At 44.0% G+C, this 20,366-nt stretch overlaps 1 protein-coding gene across 5 annotated transcripts in view; it reads left to right on the top strand.

Annotated features, from left to right (window-relative positions):
- Positions 1–20,366, top strand: part of LOC147028600 (triacylglycerol hydrolase DDHD2-like) — a 464,798-nt gene that overhangs the window by 381,932 nt on the left and 62,500 nt on the right. The window contains exons 1-2 of one of the 5 annotated variants that reach the window (XM_085879186.1): positions 4,074–4,336; positions 16,053–16,240. In XM_085879186.1, coding sequence (XP_085735312.1) covers positions 4,252–4,336; positions 16,053–16,240 — 273 coding nt within the window. In that variant the 5' untranslated portion in view covers positions 4,074–4,251. Of the gene's footprint in view, positions 1–4,073; positions 4,343–5,926; positions 6,484–16,052; positions 16,241–20,366 lie in introns of those variants that run through there. The other 4 variants (XM_085879185.1, XM_085879187.1, XM_085879188.1 and 1 more) reach the window with 4 other exon arrangements.

Raw genomic sequence — 20,366 nt, 5'->3', positions numbered from 1 at the left:
CTGCACCAAATCAGTATGCGGATCATAACGGATGATCTGCTGTGGCGACCCCTAAAGGGAGCACCCGAAAGAAGAACAACATATATATATATATATATATATATATATATATATTTATTTATAAAGATATATATATATTTATTTATAAAGATATATATATATATATATTTATTTATAAAGATATATATATATATATATATATATATATATATATATATATATATATATATATATATATATATATATATATATATATATATATATATATATATACATGTCTGTGCAGTGTCTGTCTTGTCTGTGTTGTCACTGAACTACTTCCTCAAACTTTTGTGAAATCGTACCAAGCTTCCAGGCTGCAGCTACAACTCCCGTGTGTATGTCCTTAAGGTATTTTTGTTCAATAAAAAAAAAAATTGTTTTTTACTTAAATCTTTAATTTCAATCGCTTATAAAAATGTAATGTCATGAATATTACAAATTAATTTGCAAAATAAATGTTTGAATTCTGATTGGTGTAAAAACTGTAAATTATCCATCCATCCATTGGAACTATACTCTGTCCAGAGCGTTGGTGCTGCCTAAGCAGTCTCCTTGGCTATTGGGCACAATCCTGGATGGGTTGCCACTCCGACACAAGATACTCCAATAGTCCAATGGTGTAAATCATAACAACACGGCAACTCACATACTGTACTTATCTTCAGTTAAAACAAGCCTATCTCTCTAGCGATGTGTGGTGAGGTGTTTTGAATTACATGGAGGTGAGGTGTTTTTAATAACGTGGTGTTTATGCGGTGGTAAGGTGTTTTTAATATCACGGTGGTGAGGTAATATTCATAATGTGATGGTAAGTGTTTTTAATAACATGGTTGAGGTATTTTTAATAACGTTGCAATAAGGTGTTTTTAATAGCATTATGGTTACACGGTGGTGAGGTGTTTTTAATATCACGGTGGTGAGGTGATATTCATAATGTGATGGTAAGTGTTTTTAATAACATGGTTGAGGTATTTTTAATAACGTTGCAATAAGGTGTTTTTAATAACATTATGGTTACACGGTGGTGAGGTGTTTTTCATACTGTGACGGTGAGGTGTTTTTAATATCACGGTGGTGAGGTGATATTCATAATGTGATGGTAAGTGTTTTTAATAACATGGTTGAGGTATTTTTAATAACGTTGCAATAAGGTGTTTTTAATAGCATTATGGTTACACGGTGGTGAGGTGTTTTTAATATCACGGTGGTGAGGTGATATTCATAATGTGATGGTAAGTGTTTTTAATAACATGGTTGAGGTATTTTTAATAACGTTGCAATAAGGTGTTTTTAATAACATTATGGTTACACGGTGGTGAGGTGTTTTTCATACTGTGACGGTGAGGTGTTTTTAATATCACGGTGGTGAGGTGATATTCATAATGTGACGGTGAGGTGTTTTTCATAATGTGGTGGTGTCTATCCCACTGTAGCGACATGTGGTGAGGCGAGCACAGTGAGCTGATCCACCCTGGTATAATATATATATATATATATACATATATATATATATATATATATATATATATATATATGTACACATATATATGTACACATATATCTGTGCAGTGTCTGTCATGTCCTGTGTTGTCACTGAACTACTCCCTCAAACTTTTATTAAATCGCACCAAACTTCATGAAATATTTTTTTAATTTTTTTTTTCATAAGTTAAATCTTCAACTTCAATTGCTTAAAAAATGTAATATGACAGGTATTACAAATAAGATTGCAAAATAAATGTTTTAATTCTGCTTGGGGTCTGTCTATCAAGTGCAGCCTGTGGCTGCTGGTTGCATCATTGGTTGGGATGTGGCTATGCCGCTGATGCAGTGTCCCCCTTACCAGTGGGTTGGTGCTCATTTTGCTGACCTCGGAAGGATGACAGGCTGAGTCAACCTCCTGGTGTATTTTAATTCAGCAGCCAACGGGGCTTGAACTTAGGACCCAAGGATCCCAATCCACCACCCTAACCATTCAGCCAACATCAGACATAATTTACCCTTTAAATGCTTAAAGAATGTCTTACTGTTATGTTTAATAATTTTGGCTTTGTCTTTTTGTCTCCTGCCCCCCTGGCAATGTCGGAGACAGGGACATTAAAATGAGCTCCGACCGTCCAACCGACTGACCGACCGATAATTAAGCATCAGTCCATGCATTTTTGAAAACCATTGAACATTTAGTTTTCACATTGCAGATATCTATTCCTCATGACATGACGTCAACCTGATGACATCACAGCTGTGCTTGGGTGAATTCTGTTGCCATGGCAACTAACTGGGTAACTCGGCTTGTATGCATGATATCTCAAAAAACGATCAAGATTTAGCTTTCATATGACATAGATCTCTTCCTCATAACACCCAAAAGGTAGGGGACCTGGAGTATCAGCTCCTTGTTATCCCCCGCCAACCAAGGAAGTTGGCGGGGAATATAGAAATGGGTTCCGTCCGTCACATTTCGTTTCCGGAGCTTAACTACAAATCCCCTCAAGATATATTTACGAAATTTGGTACATATATCAAGCAAGTGGTGAACTGGTACCTTTTGATATTTTCTAATTGATAGGTCACATGGTTTGGTAGCCATGTTGGAATCAAGAAAAATATTAAATAATGTTTTCTCTGGAATCACATAACCTAATGAAGCGAAAATTTGCACCTATCATCTTCCATCATGTCTACATACAGAGTAAAAATTATGACATCACAAGTCACATGGTTTGGCGGCCATCTTGGATAGAAAAACACACCTCATCCGATTAACACGAAACTTCACACACGTATTCCACTGGAGGATTGGAGGCAGAATGTAAATTTATGATGTCATAGGTCACATGGTTTGGCAGCCATCTTGGATTGAAAATTAATAAATTTAAAAAATCTTCTTCTCCAGAACGGTCAGACAGATTGAGGCAAAATTTCACATACACTTTCCCCAAGACATCCTTTCAGAAGTTTGTTAATTTCTAATTGATAGGTCACATGGTTTAGCGGCCATATTGAATTTACCCTAAAACCTTCAAACATCTTCTCCAGAACAGCTGGTCAAATCAAGGGGAAACTTCACATACATATTGCACACGCTTGGGGAATATAAGTTTGTTCATCCTCATTTACTATGGGATAACGAAGACTTTGTCTTCAACGGATGCTAGTTCATCTTTTCTTGAAGCCTGCAGAGTTGTTTTCTTAACCAGCCCATGTTTACCCCTATTCTGATGTGTCTGACTCTAGTCCTGTTATTCTATACCTCATAAATACCCTCTGCTGACAGCTTATCTTTGATAGACTCCTTATCTCACTGCTCAACCACCATGGTCTCTTTATACCTCCAGTTTTACACCTCATTGGAATGTACTTACTCTGCACTCCACACATTTTCTCCTTGAGGGTTTCCCATTTCTCTGATGCTGATTGTCCTATTGTTAGCTTCTCCCAATCGACATCACCCAACTCTCTCCTCATATCCTCAAGGTTTGCCTTCCAGAATCGAATCGCCTTACTCTACTGTCCTGAACTCGAACCCTGAACAGAATCCTTGCACACATGATCAATGATGTAATGGTCACTTGATTCGAAATGCTCTCCAACCTCTACCTCCTCCACCATTATTAGGATCGTCATTCGTTCCTCAAATAGAGGTCCAACACAGCACTCCCCCTCGTGGGCTTTTCCACAAACTGGGTCAAAAAGCAATCCTCGATGAGGTGTCGAAAACCTTGCGGCAAACATGCTGGAAACTGAACCTTGTTGTCCCCCTCACTGGGATCACGTGACCGTGACGTCAGCAGTCACCGGCAGAAGGGCACTGTATGGTGGATGAGGTGACGTGAGGAAGGAAGTGAAGTTGGCCAACTAACTATATGCAGCCTCCGATGAAGGCGATATTGGCGTATGTAATAAATATAATTAATATCCAAAAAAACATTAAAACAACACGAATAATATGGATCAAACAAAGAATTCCTCCAAATAGTTTACGCTGCGCATCGATTGTGTGCAACACGTCGTGGCCATGGTGATGTAGCTCGTGCCAGAGGCGGGAGAGTCTGTTTGTCGGACGTATCGAACCCTCCCCTCTCCCCGATTGTACGATGCGTGTTATCCTGTGGTGTTTGCGTCATCATTTCGTGTAAAAACGTCATATTATTAAAAAAAATTAAAAAAAGAAGACGAAAGAAGAAACTTGACGTGTCAAGTTGAACCATGGACACTTCAGGAGACGGAAATCCGCTTCTACACGGGCTGTCCGCGTTTTCCGGCTTCTCCCCCGGATTCCTGCTGTCCGCGGGTTTGTGTGCGCGGCGCAATACGAGCCTCCGTTTACACAGCAGCTTACACGGCTCACGCGAGTCTCTCAGTTCCTCGGAACGTCGAGTACTGTGCCGCTTTTCGTACCTGGTAGGAAGTTATTGCACGGAGGAGGGGGGGGTTACTTGTGAGAGGAATTCGGGACCGAAACGCGCACACTTCAGGTGAATGACGTGAAAGGAATTGCCACCAAGTTTGGCGCCGAAATGGAGGCCGTTTATTTATTACGTACGCACCGTCTCTGCCGAGGCTAAATTGTGGAGATAAATGAAGGGGAGTTCGAGAGAGGTTTGGGAAGAGGAAGGGGCTCAAAAACCTCCCCTAAATGTGTGTGGGTTATAGAAGGAGTTTGTTCTTGTCGTTATCGTGGGAAAGTGAGGCCTTTGTTTTCCACATGTTGAGAAAGGTGTTCATGTGATGATGTAATTCGTGACGAATTGTAAAAAGTAAACCCTCTGACGATGGATGGAGCAGTAAACTGAAGTTGAGAGTAAAATCCTCATCACTGGAATGTGGAGAACATTTGAGCTTCTGCTTTTGTGGGCGGAGCACATGCAAACGACCGTTGAGCAATGGGGGGAGGAGCCAATAGCTGAAAGGCTTCATTATGCATGAATCGTCGGTCATGTGCATGACGTCATAGTTTAATCCATCCATCCATTGGGACCGTACTCTGTACGGAGCGTTGGTGCTGCCTAAAGGCCCTGTCACACCTTGACGATTTAGCCAGCGTATGCCTGACGTATGCAAAATTTGGCTAAAACGCCGGCACACGTCGAATACGTTATGGGTAAGTTTGTATACGTTAAGAGCACGCTGGCATACGTCGTAGTACGCTGGCTTTTTTCGTAGTACGCTGGCATATGTCTTTGTACGCTGGCATACGTCGTAGTACGCCGAGGTGTTGGACAAATTTTCCATGCTTGAAATTTTTCGACGTATGCCAGCGTATGACTCACACGTTCCGCATACGCTGGCCATAAGTTGTCGGCACGTTACGCGATCGTTGACACATGTCGACACACATTACTTGTAAGTTACTCATAAGTTGAAACGCGTCAAGGTAATGGTGAGCATCAGTGTTCCAGACTCCCTGTTTTTTTTTTTTTCTTTGGCGTGACGGTGATGTTGACACTTCGATTTCTAGTGCGGTTTTGATATAATATAATTAATAGGCTGCCGCTCAACGATTTAAATCATAACCGCACTAGAAATCGAAGTGTCAACATCACCGTTACGCCGAAGAAAAAAAAAACCAGCGAGTCTGGAACTCTAACCATTAACACATAACCACTGACTCTAACCATTACGTCGACGTGTTTCGACTTATGAGTAACGTACAAGTAATGTGTTTTGACGTGTGTCAACGATCGCGTAACGTGCCTACAACTTATCGCCAGCGTATGCGGAACGTGCGTCATACGTGGAGTACGTCGAGATATTTTCAACATGCTGAAAATTTCTCGACGTATGCCAGCGTACTACGATGTCTGCCAGCGTACTACAACGTATGTCAGCGTGCTCTTAACGTATACAAAACTTACCCATAACGTATTCGACGTGTGCCAGCTTGGTTCAGCAAATTTTTCATACATTGGCATACGCTGGCTAAAACGTCAAGGTGTGACAGCAGCTTCACACTTCAATGTCTAGTGCGGTTATGATTTGAATCGTCGAGCCACAGCCTATGAATAGCCTACGCCACGTGATCGGCGGCGATACGCTGCCACGCTATGCATAAGTTAGACTATTGTTGGGCATAGGTTGTGAACGCCGACAACACGCTCAGCATTCGTTGGTATAAGTTATCTATATGTGATTGAAACGTTCTGTGTACGTTACTAATACGTTATGCATATGTCCAACACGTTATTATATGCCCAAAACTTAAAAAAAAACATCAAGAGTTCAGCGTACGCCAGCGTTTTACATACATTTTGATACCTTGCCATACGCTGGCTAAAACGTCAAGGTGTGACAGCCCCTTCAAGCAGTCTCCTTGGCTGTTGGGCACAATACTGGACGGATCGCCACTCCGACGCAGGATACCAGCAAGTTGGCACTCATTTTACCAACCTTTGGAAGGATGACTGGCAGAGTCAACCCCACCTGGTATTAATTCAACAGGTGAGTGGGATTTGAACTCAAGATCCGAGGATCCCAAGCACACCACCCTAACCACGAAGCCAACACTAGAGGCAAAATATAGTTTAATGCCTGTGATTTAAATTGAATGTTATATTTTGAACACGAACCTGCAGTTTAATCTTACTTTGGCTCTGCATTTGGTAAATTGTACAGATTCTCGTTTTGAGCACCCATGCGCACAGAGGAGTAAGTATTGTTTTTACTCTGTCTACCAGTCAAACAATATTGAAAATCATTCCAAGCAAGAAACTTGTGTTTTTGAGGACATCAAAGGACGCAATCAACAAGCATGAAGAACTAATGTTATGTGTTAGATAAGGTGGCGTGAAAGACGATGCATCAATGGTGGTAAACTTCAAACAAGGACAAATGTGTCCAAGAGCAGCGTCCTAAAGGATTTGTCGGCTAAAAAAAACAAAAACAACAACAACAACTTCCGATATTTCGTCACATGCCTTGATTAAGCCAATAGCGAGACCCGTCATAGTGTATTTACGTATTTACGAAATATAGTGTATTTTCGAAACAAATAATGTATTTACGAATTTACAATACATTAAATGGAATAATCTTTAAATAGTAACGTGAACTTTTCGAAGCTTTAAAGCAAATGTCCGAATATATTTAAAAGTTCATGATAGACGCTCTCAAAAAGCACCCTCAATGCGACGATGTGTACAGGTGTTTAGTATTTAAGGAGATCCGGATCGTGTTGTTAAAGAGCTGTGTCCTCATATAAAGGTTTTGTCTTCACAAGAAGAAGAACAGCGCCGAGCGTTCTTAGAGCAGCGTTCGCTACGCGAGACGCTGCTAAAAAATATTTTTACAACCTTTAAGATCCCTTGCTCCAAAGCGATGAAACCAAGCAGCCTGAAACTTTGCATGCATATTAAGGGAACTCCAAGGAAGTGCAAGAGTGAAAATTGGGTGTTTGGGTTAATTAAAACACCCTTTTTGAAGATAATTAACAGCCTTATTTAATTATATCATTTATCAGACGCATCCTCGGCCACCTCACTCTCAATGGGGCTTAAGGTGTATCCTGGGTTACCTCGCTGTGGTCTGAAGCCGCCATGTTTTTTGGCCTGCTCAGCTATGCCCTGATTGGAACAGGCCGCAATGATTTCTTCACGGTAAAGTTTTTATTTTTATTTTTCACTTTCCTCACCCGTATTATGCAATCCCTGCTAATCATACCTACGAATCGCTTGATACATTGCAATGTTTTTAAACGCCCGGAGATGCCAGCGTTCGTGACTTTATTTCATTTCCGCACATGCGATAACCTCGAGCATCTCTTAAACTAAGCCAATTTGCAAAATTTAAGCTCGAGAATGGAACTCAACAGCAATTCTGACTGCGAAAAAAGTGTTAATTTGTCCAATTCGGACATATTTGCTATTATGGACGTCTCTGGGACGTGTGTGTTTAATATGATGGTACGGTGATTGCTAATCACTTGCCAAGGGAGCTGTTCCTTATCAGCTTTTTCGTTGGAGTGCTAAAGCCACTCGGCGAGTGCTCTGCAATATTCGCACTGTCACTGAATACTGTATATCGATTGACTTGAAAAATGTTCAGGGGCCACTCGCCTGTGATGACCCCACGTTTGACTCCCCATCTTTCCGACCCCTGTTCCTCTCGCCGACCCCTCTCCCTCTCTCCGACCCTTCTCCCTCTCTCCGACCCCTCTCCCTCTCTCCGACCCCTCTCCCTCTCTCCGACCCCTCTCCCTCTCTCCGACCCCTCTCCCTCTCTCCGACCCCTCTCCCTCTCTCCGACCCCTCTCCCTCTCTCCGACCCCTCTCCCTCTCTCCGACCCCTCTCCCTCTCTCCGACCCCTCTCCCTCTCTCCGACCCCTCTCCCTCTCTCCGACCCCGACCCCTCTCCCTCTCTCCGACCCCGACCCCTCTCCCTCTCTCCGACCCCTCTCCCTCTCCCTCTCTCCGACCCCTCTCCCTCTCCCTCTCTCCGACCCCTCTCCCTCTCCCTCTCTCCGACCCCTCTCCCTCTCCCTCTCTCCGACCCCTCTCCCTCTCCCTCTCTCCGACCCCTCTCCCTCTCTCCGACCCCTCTCCCTCTCCCTCTCTCCGACCCCTCTCCCTCTCCCTCTCTCCGACCCCTCTCCCTCTCTCCGACCCCTCTCCCCCTCCTCTCTCCGACCCCTCTCCCCCTCCTCTCTCCTTCTCCTCCCTCCCCCTCCTCTCTCTTCCTCCTTCCTCTCACTCTTTCTCCCCCCAACTTCATATTCTCGTCAACCTGTTTTTTAAATTAGAGCCAATTTTTTTTTTTTAATCCACCTGTCACACACAGCTGTTTATAAAGGTTAAATAATGTTTATGCACATCTCTCTCAAACGTCTATAATGCAACGTTGTTTTAAAAAAATTGTTTTTTGAAATTCCTCCAAAACAAGGGTGAAAGCTACTCAAGATTTTTGCATTGATTGTATACAGTATGTACTGTAGTCAGTAATCACACTGACTCCAATCTGCCGATTCCCCCAAAATTGCCGATATCGGCCAAGCGTGTGTGTATGTGTGTCTTTCATAAAGTATAACGTTTTCTCTCTGCAAACTCCCATCCCCCACCCCACCCCTCTATCTGTCTCTGTCTCTGTCTCTGTCTCTCTCACTCTCCCTCTCTCTTTGTGTCTGGATGGTGTTTGTCTCCGGACTTGTCCGGCGGTGTTTACTTCCAGACAGTGTTTGTCTGCGGACGTTATGTGTTTGTTTCCGGACGTGTCTGGGCGGTGCTTGTCTTCAGACGTGTCTGGGCGGTGTTTATCTCTGGATGGGAAATTCTCGATGGGATTTTGTCATCGAAAATGTCCGGATGGGAGTTTGTCTCCGTGCGCTATTTATGTCCGGGCGACTATTTATAGTATGACCGTTAGAAAATGAGTTTCAGACATTATTTTGTTTCCATCTTCACTGTTATTACCTCCGTCACTGAAGGTGAAGGAGGTTATGTTTTCACCCCTTTCTTGTCTGTTTGTTTCTTTGTGTGCAAGATATCTCAAAAAGTTGTGGACAGGTTTGGTATGTGACGAGGCCGAACTGATTAAATTTTGGTGACGATCCGGATGCGGATCCGGCTACTAGAATTGTTTAAGCGATTCTTCACCATTGAGAGATGGTCGTTGTTCATGAACTGGTCACCCTAAAAAGGTGGAGTTGTTACATGCTTTTCAAAACATCCACTTTCCTTTTTAACCACATATATCTCAGCAATGCCAACCCTCCCGATTTCATCGGGAGGCTTCCGAAAATTCACCCAAACTCCCGCCCTTACGATCACTATCCTTATCCTCCCGAAATTTTGATATTTTTGCACTGTTCACTAATCAGAATGTACTAGTATGAGAATTGAATGAAAAGCATCGTCTGCTACGTATAGCATGTGGTAACTCCATAACGTTCGCTGCTACCAAATTGTACGTAAAAAATTGCAAATTCAAATGAGGAGCAGCGAAACATTGGGTCTGGATCTCGCTTATGCGATCATGCACTGAGATTTAGTGCATGCGGTATGTGTGCAATACAGTGCATGCGGTATGTATGCACAGTGTATATGCATGCGATACGCTCACTGCATGCAGCTGGGCCCGTACCAGCCCGGCGGTCGCGACCACCGTGCGGTGTTTAACAGCCGCTAGAGTTCTACGAGTCGCGCTGCAGCTGTGGAACATCGACTTCGAAGTTACCGATGCTTCAAGCCCTCGATGTTGATTACGAAATGGCAGAAAAGAAGCTTACGAAGACCAAGAAATGGTCTCAGAAGTACAAGACCGAATACAGTCTCCAATACCCGTGTAATCGAAAGTCTGAAAGAGGAATTCATCATGCGTATTGTACAGTATGCAGCGTTGATATTTCAGTTGAGCACGGAGGTCGCGATGATATTCGGAAGCACGTTGGAAGCAAACGGCACACAGACATTGCAAAGGAGAGATCTTCGAGCACGAGTACCGGTACACTTCTGAATTATTTCACCAAACAAGGGACAAGCGAGGAAGAGGATGTTACCCGAGCGGAACTTCTCTTTAGTGGATTTATTGTGGAACATAACTTGCCCATATCAGTCTCAGATCATGCTGGACCTCTATTTCAAAAGATGTTTCCAGATTCAAAAGTTGCTTCAAAGTATGGATGTGCAAGAACAAAAACTTCAGCAATAATTGGTGAGTTGTCAAATGTTTCTGCTTCATCTATTGCCGATATTGCTAGACTAGCTCCATTTAGCCTAGCTACAGACGGTAGCAATGACAGTGGTGAGGCCCAGCTATATCCTGTCCTGATTTCGTACTATGACAACAGTGCTGGGATTGTGAAGCAAGGTTTGCTAGGTTTGCCTGCGTGCAAACAAGATTCCACTGGAGAAAACATTTTCAAACTGCTTGATCATGAGTTAAGTGACAGGAAAATTCCGTGGGGAAATTGTGTTTCCTTTTGTGCTGATAATGCCTCTGTCATGGTGGGCAAGCACAAAGGAGTCGCTGCTTATATCCACAAACAAAATCCAGAGTGCTACATCATGGGATGCCCTTGCCATATGATGCACAATACGGCCAAGAAGGCGGCTCAGGCCTTACCCATTGAATTAGATGACTTTCTCATCGATATTTACTACTACTTGGACAAAAGTAGTAAACGCGTCAAAGGAGTGAAAGCACTGCAAGAACTCTGTGATGCCCCGACACACAAGATTCTGAAGCATGTCGCAACAAGGTGGCTGTCCCTTGGTCAGTGCCTAGACAGGCTGATTGAACAGTGGGAGCCACTTCGCCTCTTCTTCAAAGAAGAAGTACGAAGAAAAATGCAACCAACTGTAGCCAAGACTCTAACAACGAGCAAGAAGGACGACACTGTATCTACTGCCAGTACTGGCACTGCAGGATCAAGCACTAGTGGAGCAGCATTCACCACTACCACTGCAGTATCTGCTGCGAAGAAGACAGCAGGGACAGCACCAAAACCAATGCTGAGAGCAGGTAGCATCACCGGCCCTTCATCACGTTCATCTACAAAGCAGATCCCTTCAGAGTCGAGAAAGACTGTGATAGTCCCATCTACAGGCAAAGAAGGACCCAAGTTAAGTTCTGCTTTTGCCAAATCACTTGATAGAAGCTCAGCAAAACCTTCGAATCAGAGGTCTTCTTCCTTGGCTGCACCTACCTCAAGCTCTCTCCTCAAACGTAAAATTGGATCTGGTACTACGAGTCTGACCTCTTCTGCTGGCAGTAAACGCAAGTGTGATCGCCCTGCGGCTAAGTGTACTACGAGTTCTACAACTAAAAGCGCATCTTCCTCAAACACTGTGCAGGAATCTAGAGAAAAACGTGTCAACAGGATGTTCTTGTCTCCACAAACAAAACTCTATTGTTTCTTCCTTCGATATGCTAACAAGCTTTTTGAGAAGGGGAATCTTCTGCTCCAAAGAGACGAACCCTGTATTCATCTCCTGCACGGAGAATTGAATGGTCTTCTGAAAGATATCTTCGTACGGTTTTTGAAACCATCGGTGTCATCGGTTGCTCTGGTAAATGTACCCTTCTCTGACAGAAATCATCAGAAGAATGATGAGGACCTCATGATTGGGAACGATGCCAAACTGTATATAAGGGAACAAAGGAGTCTCAAGAAATCCACCTTCACTCTGAGTGAGTCAGACATCCAAGGTTTCTTCAGTGCAGTTCGCTCATATTATGTGAAAGCCTGCAATTACATCTTCAAAACCTGGCCGCTAGATGATGAATTAGCCAAGCATGCTCAGGTGCTGGATGTTAAGCTACACCAAGAAGTGGGGTTTGACTGTGTGGAGTTTTTCATCAAGAAATTCCCCTGTCTGTTCAGTGGCGGTGATAGTGACATCGACAGTCTTGAGAGTGAATTCGCTCACTACCAGGCAGACGCCTCCATAGCTACAATTGCTACTGAGACAGTGAGATTGGATGAGCAGTGGCATCGGATTTCACAGCTCACAGATCCCTGCACTGGTGCCAAGAAGTATCCTAATTTGAGCAAAGTGATGAAGGGAATCTTGGTCATTCCTCATTCGAACGCATCATGTGAGCGGGCACTCAGTCTTGTACGGAAGAATCATACTGAATTTCGTCCCAATTTGAGTGTCAAAACCCTGGAAGCTCTCTTAATTGAAAAACTAGCTCATAGCACCCCTTGCTACCAGAGAGAATACAGCAAAGACATAATCAGAAGGGCTAAAAGAGCCACACAGCTGTCACTCAGCAAAGCTGCCATGGAAAAAGCAAGCAGCAGTTGTACCAGCCAGTAAGGTAAGAAAAATATTGCTTCTTTTGTGCTTTTTGTTAATCTTTGATTGTCCCCTAACTTACTAATATTAACATACATGTAACATTAAAAAGTGCACAATTTTCCCCTTTTTTTGTTCAAAAAGTGGGAATTCTTAACATGTTAAATGCTCCAAAATAGGGCTCAGAGGGCACGAGAGAGCGTCTAGAACCCCAGAGCTTCCAGGGCCCTAAGGCGGGCCCTGGACCCCGCCGCAAGGGTCGAGCGCTCCGCGCTCGAGATGTGCGCTTCGCGCACATTATTTGGTGTCGGTTGCAAATCCTCCCTAATTCTGATTTCCAAAAGTTGGCATCTCTGATATCTGGATATCTTAGTGTGAGAAGAAAGGTAATTTTGTCTAGTTTAATGTGGAAAAAACAGAAATAAAAAATATGCAATAGTTTTTTTGTAACAGGCAAATAAGTGATACAAGTCAGGGGTGGAGTAAACAGGCGGAGGCGGCGGATGTGGTGGAGGCGGCGGATGTGGTGAGTCAAATTTGGAATAAACTCAATTTATTTCAATCAATAAGCTTTAATCTAATCTATTTTGTTATTTTTTTAGGTGAGTAACACTTGGGACTTGCTGTTGCATGATGCAAAATTGATTATTCAACTCGTTATTATTCAGCAAACCCTGACCAATATGTACAAACTCCTAAAAGAGATCTAGTAAATATCTTTACATAGTTATGTATCTAGCAGATTCTCAGGATTAATTTGACACTTGAATTGTCCAAAACGGCCAAAGGATAACTGATCCACATCCAATTTACTCAGAAAGGGAGAATTCGAGATAAACGCGAAAATGTGTTTTCCTTGTAATGCATTATCCATTAAAGTTCATAATTAAAAATACCATATTCGCCGTTAATTAGTGGTTTTTGCTAATTTTTTTTCACACACGTGCATGTAGCTTGGTGATGTCTATCAACACAGAGAAAACTGAAAAATTGAATATTTTGACCCTGTAACGCAAATGATGACCAGTTCATGAACTACGACCAGATCGGGCCAAAACGATATAGCACGATGCTTCAAAAAGTTGTGGACGGATTCAGATGAAACTTTGTGGACATGTTGGGTATGTGACAAGGAAGAATTGATTCAGTTTTGTTGAAGATCCGGATTCGGATCTGATAATTTTTTAAAGTGATTCTTCACCATTGAGAGATGGGGCTCAAAAACGATATATGGTATGATATTTCAAAAATATATTGCCCCAGATATGTTCTCGTGGATCAGGCATTACGGGGCTGAGGTATTTTTACGAATTTGGAAGCTTATTGCACACAACAGCCAGGTCCTATAGATCGGTTATATCGGTAAGTATGTGTTTCTAGTTCGAATCCATCCCCTGTGTCTAATGCGAATTAAGTGTACGTGCGCTGTGGATTCTTTTATAGATAAGATTTTTACATCACCTACTACAACAACAACAATCCTCTGCTCTTGGCATTCTTCGCGCGCTCGCCGGCATGCGGGCGTGCCTGGAATTCCATGCCCCAGGCGATGTGCGTTTTGTTGTGGATTTCGCACCGTATATGGTCACAAAGCGTTTTGCTTCGGCTGTGCGCCAAATAAGGGTATGCGTCGTTTTCCGCCCAATGGGCGACGAGCAAACCAGAGTCAGGGCGGTCCTTGGCAAGAAGGCGGAGCCGGGACACGCTGTCCACCCAATGGGAGCAGGCCATGGGAGCAGACGGGCCCCAAAAGAAAAGCGACAAAGAAGAAGCGATGGAATGAGCGTGTCGAGTCTGCTCGAGTGCGCTTCTCTGTCCGGGTCTGCGGCCGACTGCATCGCGCGGATCCGAGGCGTCTCGTCTGGCGCATTGCTGCGGGCAGTCGACCATCTCAACTCAGGAGATCATCTCATGTCGCCTGTTTGCGAGCCAGAGGAGCGTGCCAACGCCCGACGCTATCCTCCGTATCTGGTGCTTGGAGCGGCCTCGTGTTGCAGGTTTGAGTCCCGTTACCCCAATATCATCGAGAACCACACGAGGTGGACAGATCCAAGATAGCTTCTCTTCCCTCAGCCCGTCTTCCCTCCGAGCTGACGAGGTCCATCTCTTTGTGTGTGTGTGTGTGTGTGTGTGTGTGTGTGTGTGTGTGTGTGTGTGTGTGTGTGTGTGTGTGTGTGTGTGTGTGTGTGTGTGTGTGTGTGTGTGTGTGTGTGTGTGTGTGTGTGTGTGTGTGTGTCCTTGGGCCCCGTCTCAATGTTACAACTGTGTAAGTGCTTTCTTTGCTCATTGTACATTGCATTTCTTGTAGTCGTGATAACTCTGCTCTTTGTGTGTTCCCTTCCCCCTATTGTTAATAAATTCCCCTCTTGTTGAATGTCCCAGCTCGTCCTTGTCCTTTCAGCCATTGGTTTGCCGTGCTGTGAACGGGAATTCGAAAGGCCGTTGCCGTAGTTGTACATTTGGACCGACGGGCCTTGGTAACCATCCACTCGGATTACGCACGGTTCAAGCACGGTAACGGCTCGTTCTGCTTGAGGCCTACCGAGGGTGTGAAATCCCCAGTAGCTTTGCCGCGTGGATACTTAGGTATATTGAAGTTGGCAATTATCCTTACTCCACGCGGTCAAATTATTGTCGATTCATGGTCCTGTAAGGGACCCGTACTTTCGGATTTATCTGAAAGGTATGATCTAAATTCCGGGTGTTCGGTGGAGCCGACTCTACTGCTCCATCTAGCGGTCGTGCTCGCCACCAAGACCCGGCCCCACAACAGTATGCTCTCTTCTAAGTGCCCTTCTCGTTTTATGCCAAATCATTTTGATGAGACAATATGAATCATAATTAATGCTCCACCGCATGTCTTCCTTCCCTTCGCTTCCCCCATCCCTTCTCGCTCCCCTCCCTCCTCACCCCCCCCTCTCTCTCTCTCCCCCTTCTTTTTCTCCCCCGTCAGCGAAGTCAGTATTTCCGTCAGCAAAGCGATGGGTGGCATTTGCTAGTTGTGCAATAAAATGATTAGAACTTCTTTCTAAAATAATTTTCCAGGTGGGTGGGTGAGTGGTGGGGTGGGGTGTCAGAATGATCTTCATTTGCCCATTTGCTCATGTGGGATTACCTGTTAAGGGTTAACAGGCCAAACTGATGTTTATAGAATGGTCCAAATTGGCTCTTATTAAATGATTTATTTTTACATGTTCTGATAATTATTTATCAACATATTTATTCATTTTATTATTGTGTTGTTTTTGGGTTTTTTTCTTTCTTTCTATCAACAGCAGAAGAGCAAAGCCCTGCGAAACCTGAGCAGCATGAAGAAAGATGTGAAGAAATTGAAGAAGGAGCTTCAGCACCTCCATTCTTGCCCTGCAATTATTTCTCTCAGTCCAGTGCTTCAAGCTTTGATGCTGATCCCTTCACTGCCCTCCAGACTTGTGCTCACAATCTTGGGTCTTCCGGTGCTCAGGTTGGGCTTGTGTTAAACTTTTTTTTTTCATGCATTGTGCTATGATAGTTGTAAAACTGCTTGATGTATTTCAAGCTAAACTGAAAACTCTTCTCTTTATGCCATGTTCCATAAGGTTGAGGTCAGCAGCTCATTGGCCTCTAGCCTTTGAAGGTGGCAGGAATTTTGCCAGGATGTTGGTGCTATCTCTTCTACTCTTTGTTCATTCCTGACCACCAGCTAATGCGAGCACACATGAGAGACAGCTTAACATCCATCCGATGGATGGCACATTTTGTGATGATACGCCTTTCCTCTGAAACACCATTTTCACAATTTGGAGTCATCGTTGTCATGTATGTCATGTACCATGTGGGTAATTCTGCGAATGCTTCCTCACCCCATCAGATCTGAGAAGACTATGCCTGATCATTGTCACATTTTTCACCTCACGTCTTATAAGCCTGGTGTTGGCTTAACTGGTGAGGTGGTTGGCTTAAAATCTTCGGGTCCTGAGTTCGAGCCCCTTTCATTCCGTTATAATAACACCCAGTGTTGACTCAGCCTGTCATCTTTCCAAGATCAACAAAATTATTACCAGCTTACTGATAACGGGGGCTGCATCAGTGGCACAGCCGCGCTTTCAAAAATTATGCAACGAGCAGCTGCAAGCTACATACAAAACAAGAAAAAGAGCAATCAGAGATTGCAGACCCTCACCAGGACTTTTGTTGTCTGGTGTTTGTGTAGTTTTGTGTGGTGTTTGTGTACTGGTGTGTTTGGTAATTAATAAGAGATATAATTAGAACTGCCACTTCATAAATGCTGGCAGTGATGACTGGTTCAGCCATTTCAGAGAAGATTTTAGAAGTGTTTTTTTTTTTTTGCTTGTTTTTAAACAACTTGGCTGCCGAATCACGTGACCGATGACTGCATCAAAAAAAAATTGTGGACCATTTTATCCCAAGATGACCCTCAAAAATTTTCATACTGATTGGATGTGGCGTTCTACATATGCAATTATGATGTCATAACGAATGCACCTACGACATCATAAAAATCACACTCATTCCCCATGAGGAGTACTTGCCATGTGCCAAGTTTCAATTTTTTCCTTGGTGCGGTTTCAAAGATACAGAGGTCCATAGTTTTCCCGTTTTTCCAATATGACTGCCACACCACATGACCTATGACGTTATACTTATCATTAAAACATTATACATGAGTAGTCGCACCAATGGTGAAAATTTCATCTCAATCCGACAAGCGGATGCAGAGAAAAACATGAAAGTGCTGTGCGGCCAAACGGATCCAAATCCAATACCCTCTCCTTCAGTGAGGGTAACAACAATAGCAAAAACAACAACAGCAGCAACAACAACAACCTGACATTAATATTAAAAAACACTACTAACGTAGGTGCAGTAAATTTCTTAGAAATGTACATGGAGGTTTTCTCATATTGACTTGTGGGGGGGGGGGAGTGGATAGAGTCCTGACTGGCTAAGAAATGTCATATGCTTTTCAGTTCCAATCAACACCTGACTACTCCCACTCTCTCTCCCCCCCCCCCCACCACCCCCATCCAATCCACCCCATCCACTCCCCACTCCCATTCTCTCACCAATGCACACAAATGCATGACTTTACAGCCTCCATTTGAATTACAACAAAATTTTCTGGAATGCTATTTTCTAGTTAATGGTACAATCTTATTTCTCATACATTAATCAAAGTGGAAAAAATACTGATGTTCAGATCTCTGTTGTGGGGAAGATGTTGGAGATGTTAATGGGGGATCGGATGGGGAACCCTTCAGATATATCTAAATAATTAAAGGTAGTCAGCACGGATTTACCAAAGTGAGAACATGTTGAACAAATTTATTGGAGTTCTATGAAGAAGTTTCTGATTGGGTGTGTGAGAGAAATGCATTGGATGTTGTATATGTTGACTTTAAGAAGGCATTTGATGATCAAATCAAAACAACATTTATTTCCTTCAAGAAAAGCAACAGGTAAAAAGAAGACATTTAAATAGCTGAAGGAGGCTGAATTCCAAAAAGCAAGCTTGGGTTGTGAATGCCCTTGCACATACAGGTTAAATTCGGAAAAAAAACTATGATCACATCAATTTACATCTATGCTAATAAATGTTAATGTGTGTCAGTGTGTCTCCCCCATAACTCCAAAACCATGAAACCAAGCAGCCTATAACTTTGCATGCAAACTAAAAAAAACTCCAAGGAAGTGCAAGAGTGAAAATTGGGTGTTTGGGTTAATTAAAACACCTCTTTTGAAGATAATTAACGGCCTTATTTAATTATATCCTTCATCAGGCACATCCTTGGACCCCCTCAGACACCTCGCTCATACTCGATAGGGGTCATAATTCGCCATTTTGTTCGGCCTATTCAAGCATGCCTCAATTTGGAAACACGATCTACTCTCACGGACTAATTAAAGTATATAATCCAAATTTTACGTCGGATTTGAGAATCTGATCTGGAGTGAAATCCGAAAATGTTAACAAATTAGCAATTTTCATAACTTCGTGTATTTATTGAAGCAAAACATTAAACTTAACCTTTTCTACTGCCTCCATCTCCATCCCCTCACGCTGCCTCCTCCATCCCCCCTCGCGCTGCCTCCTCCATCCCCCCTTGCGCTTCCTCCTCCATCCCCACCTCGCACTGCCACCTCCATCCCCCCTCGCGCTGCCTCCTCCATCCCTCCTCGCGCTGACTCCTCCATTCCCCCTCGCGCTGCTTCCTCCATCCCTCCTCGCGCTGCCCTCCTCCATCCCCCCTTGCGCTGCTTCCTCCATCCCACCTCACTCTGCCTACTCCATCCCCCTAGCTCTGCCTCCTCCATCCCCTCGTGCTGCCTCCTCCATCCCACCTCGCGCTGCCTCTTCCATCCCCCTTGCGCTGCTTCCTCCATCCCCCTCGTGCTGCATCCTCCATCCCCCTAGCGCTGCCTCCTCCATCCCCCTCATGCTGCCTCCTCCATCCCCCTCATGCTGCCTCCTCCATCCCCTCGCACTTCCTCCTCCAATCCCCCTCGCGCCTCCTCCTTCATCCCCTCGCGCCACTACCTCCATCCCCCTCGCGCTGCCTCCTCCATCCCCCTCGCGCTGCCTCCTCCATTTTCTTCCCTCTCCTCCGATTTCACCCCCCCTTTGTGTTGCTTCCTCCCCCCCATCCTTGTGCTGCTTCCTCCCTCCCCCCCCCATGCTGGGCGAGGAGAAGGGAAGGGTAGGGCGATAAAATGTACCCAAACAGCAACATTTTCTTTTAAACTGCCGGGTTCTATATTTAACCAGGTGGAAGCATTGATTAATCTCAGTTATCAACTTGGCATATTCAAAATGAAACCGTCAGTCCTGAATAGTCCCCTGAACAGAGGAGGAGGGGGGATGAGCAAGGGGAGAGGGGAGGGATGGAGGAGTATGGGGGGGAGAGAGGGAAAGAGAGAGGGGGGAGAGAGGGAAAGAGAGAGAGGGGGAGAGAGAGATATATATGTAGATGGAGACCTTGAGATCGGGGTGAGAGTGATATGGGAGTGGGGAGGGGAAGGGGGGGGGGGATTCTGGCAGATGTGACGTCCAGTTTAACGGCAAACATTGATGAATAAGACTGCATGTGAAACACCAGGATAACAGTTTATATGTGGATCGGGATTCAAACCCAGGCTTGGCAGCCTTCAGAAGCGTGCATTCCTTTTGGCTATCTTGCAGTGATGTTAACGAAACGGCACACACATTGATGAATCACCCTGCCTGTGAAACACCGGGATGACAGTTTATAGCTGGATTGGTATTCAAACCCAGACGAGATAGCTTAGAGCGAGCGTGCGTACCTCTCGGTTATCCTGCCGTGATGTTACCAAAACATTTCATGTTTTCTTTTAATTTGTATTTATCCAATGGAATGGCTGGCTTGGCAAGCGATTGCCAATCCATCATATTTAACACACACCTCCCAGAGATGCCCAAAATATCAAACATGTCTGAATTAGACAAATTAAAACTTTTTTTTTGTAGTAGTAGTTGGAAGTGCTGCCAAGTTCAATTCTGGAGGTTACATTTTGTAATTCAGCTTAGTTTTTATGAGATTCTCGAGGTTATTCATATGCGCAAATGAAAT

The sequence above is a fragment of the Eptatretus burgeri genome, chromosome 4 (genome assembly GCF_056783735.1).
Source record: "Eptatretus burgeri isolate ZD-2024b chromosome 4, Ebu_testis_v1, whole genome shotgun sequence".
Classification (NCBI taxonomy): Eukaryota; Metazoa; Chordata; class Myxini; order Myxiniformes; family Myxinidae; genus Eptatretus; species Eptatretus burgeri.
Note: the sequence above shows the minus strand (reverse complement) of the source record. Positions and strands in the feature narration are given on the sequence as shown.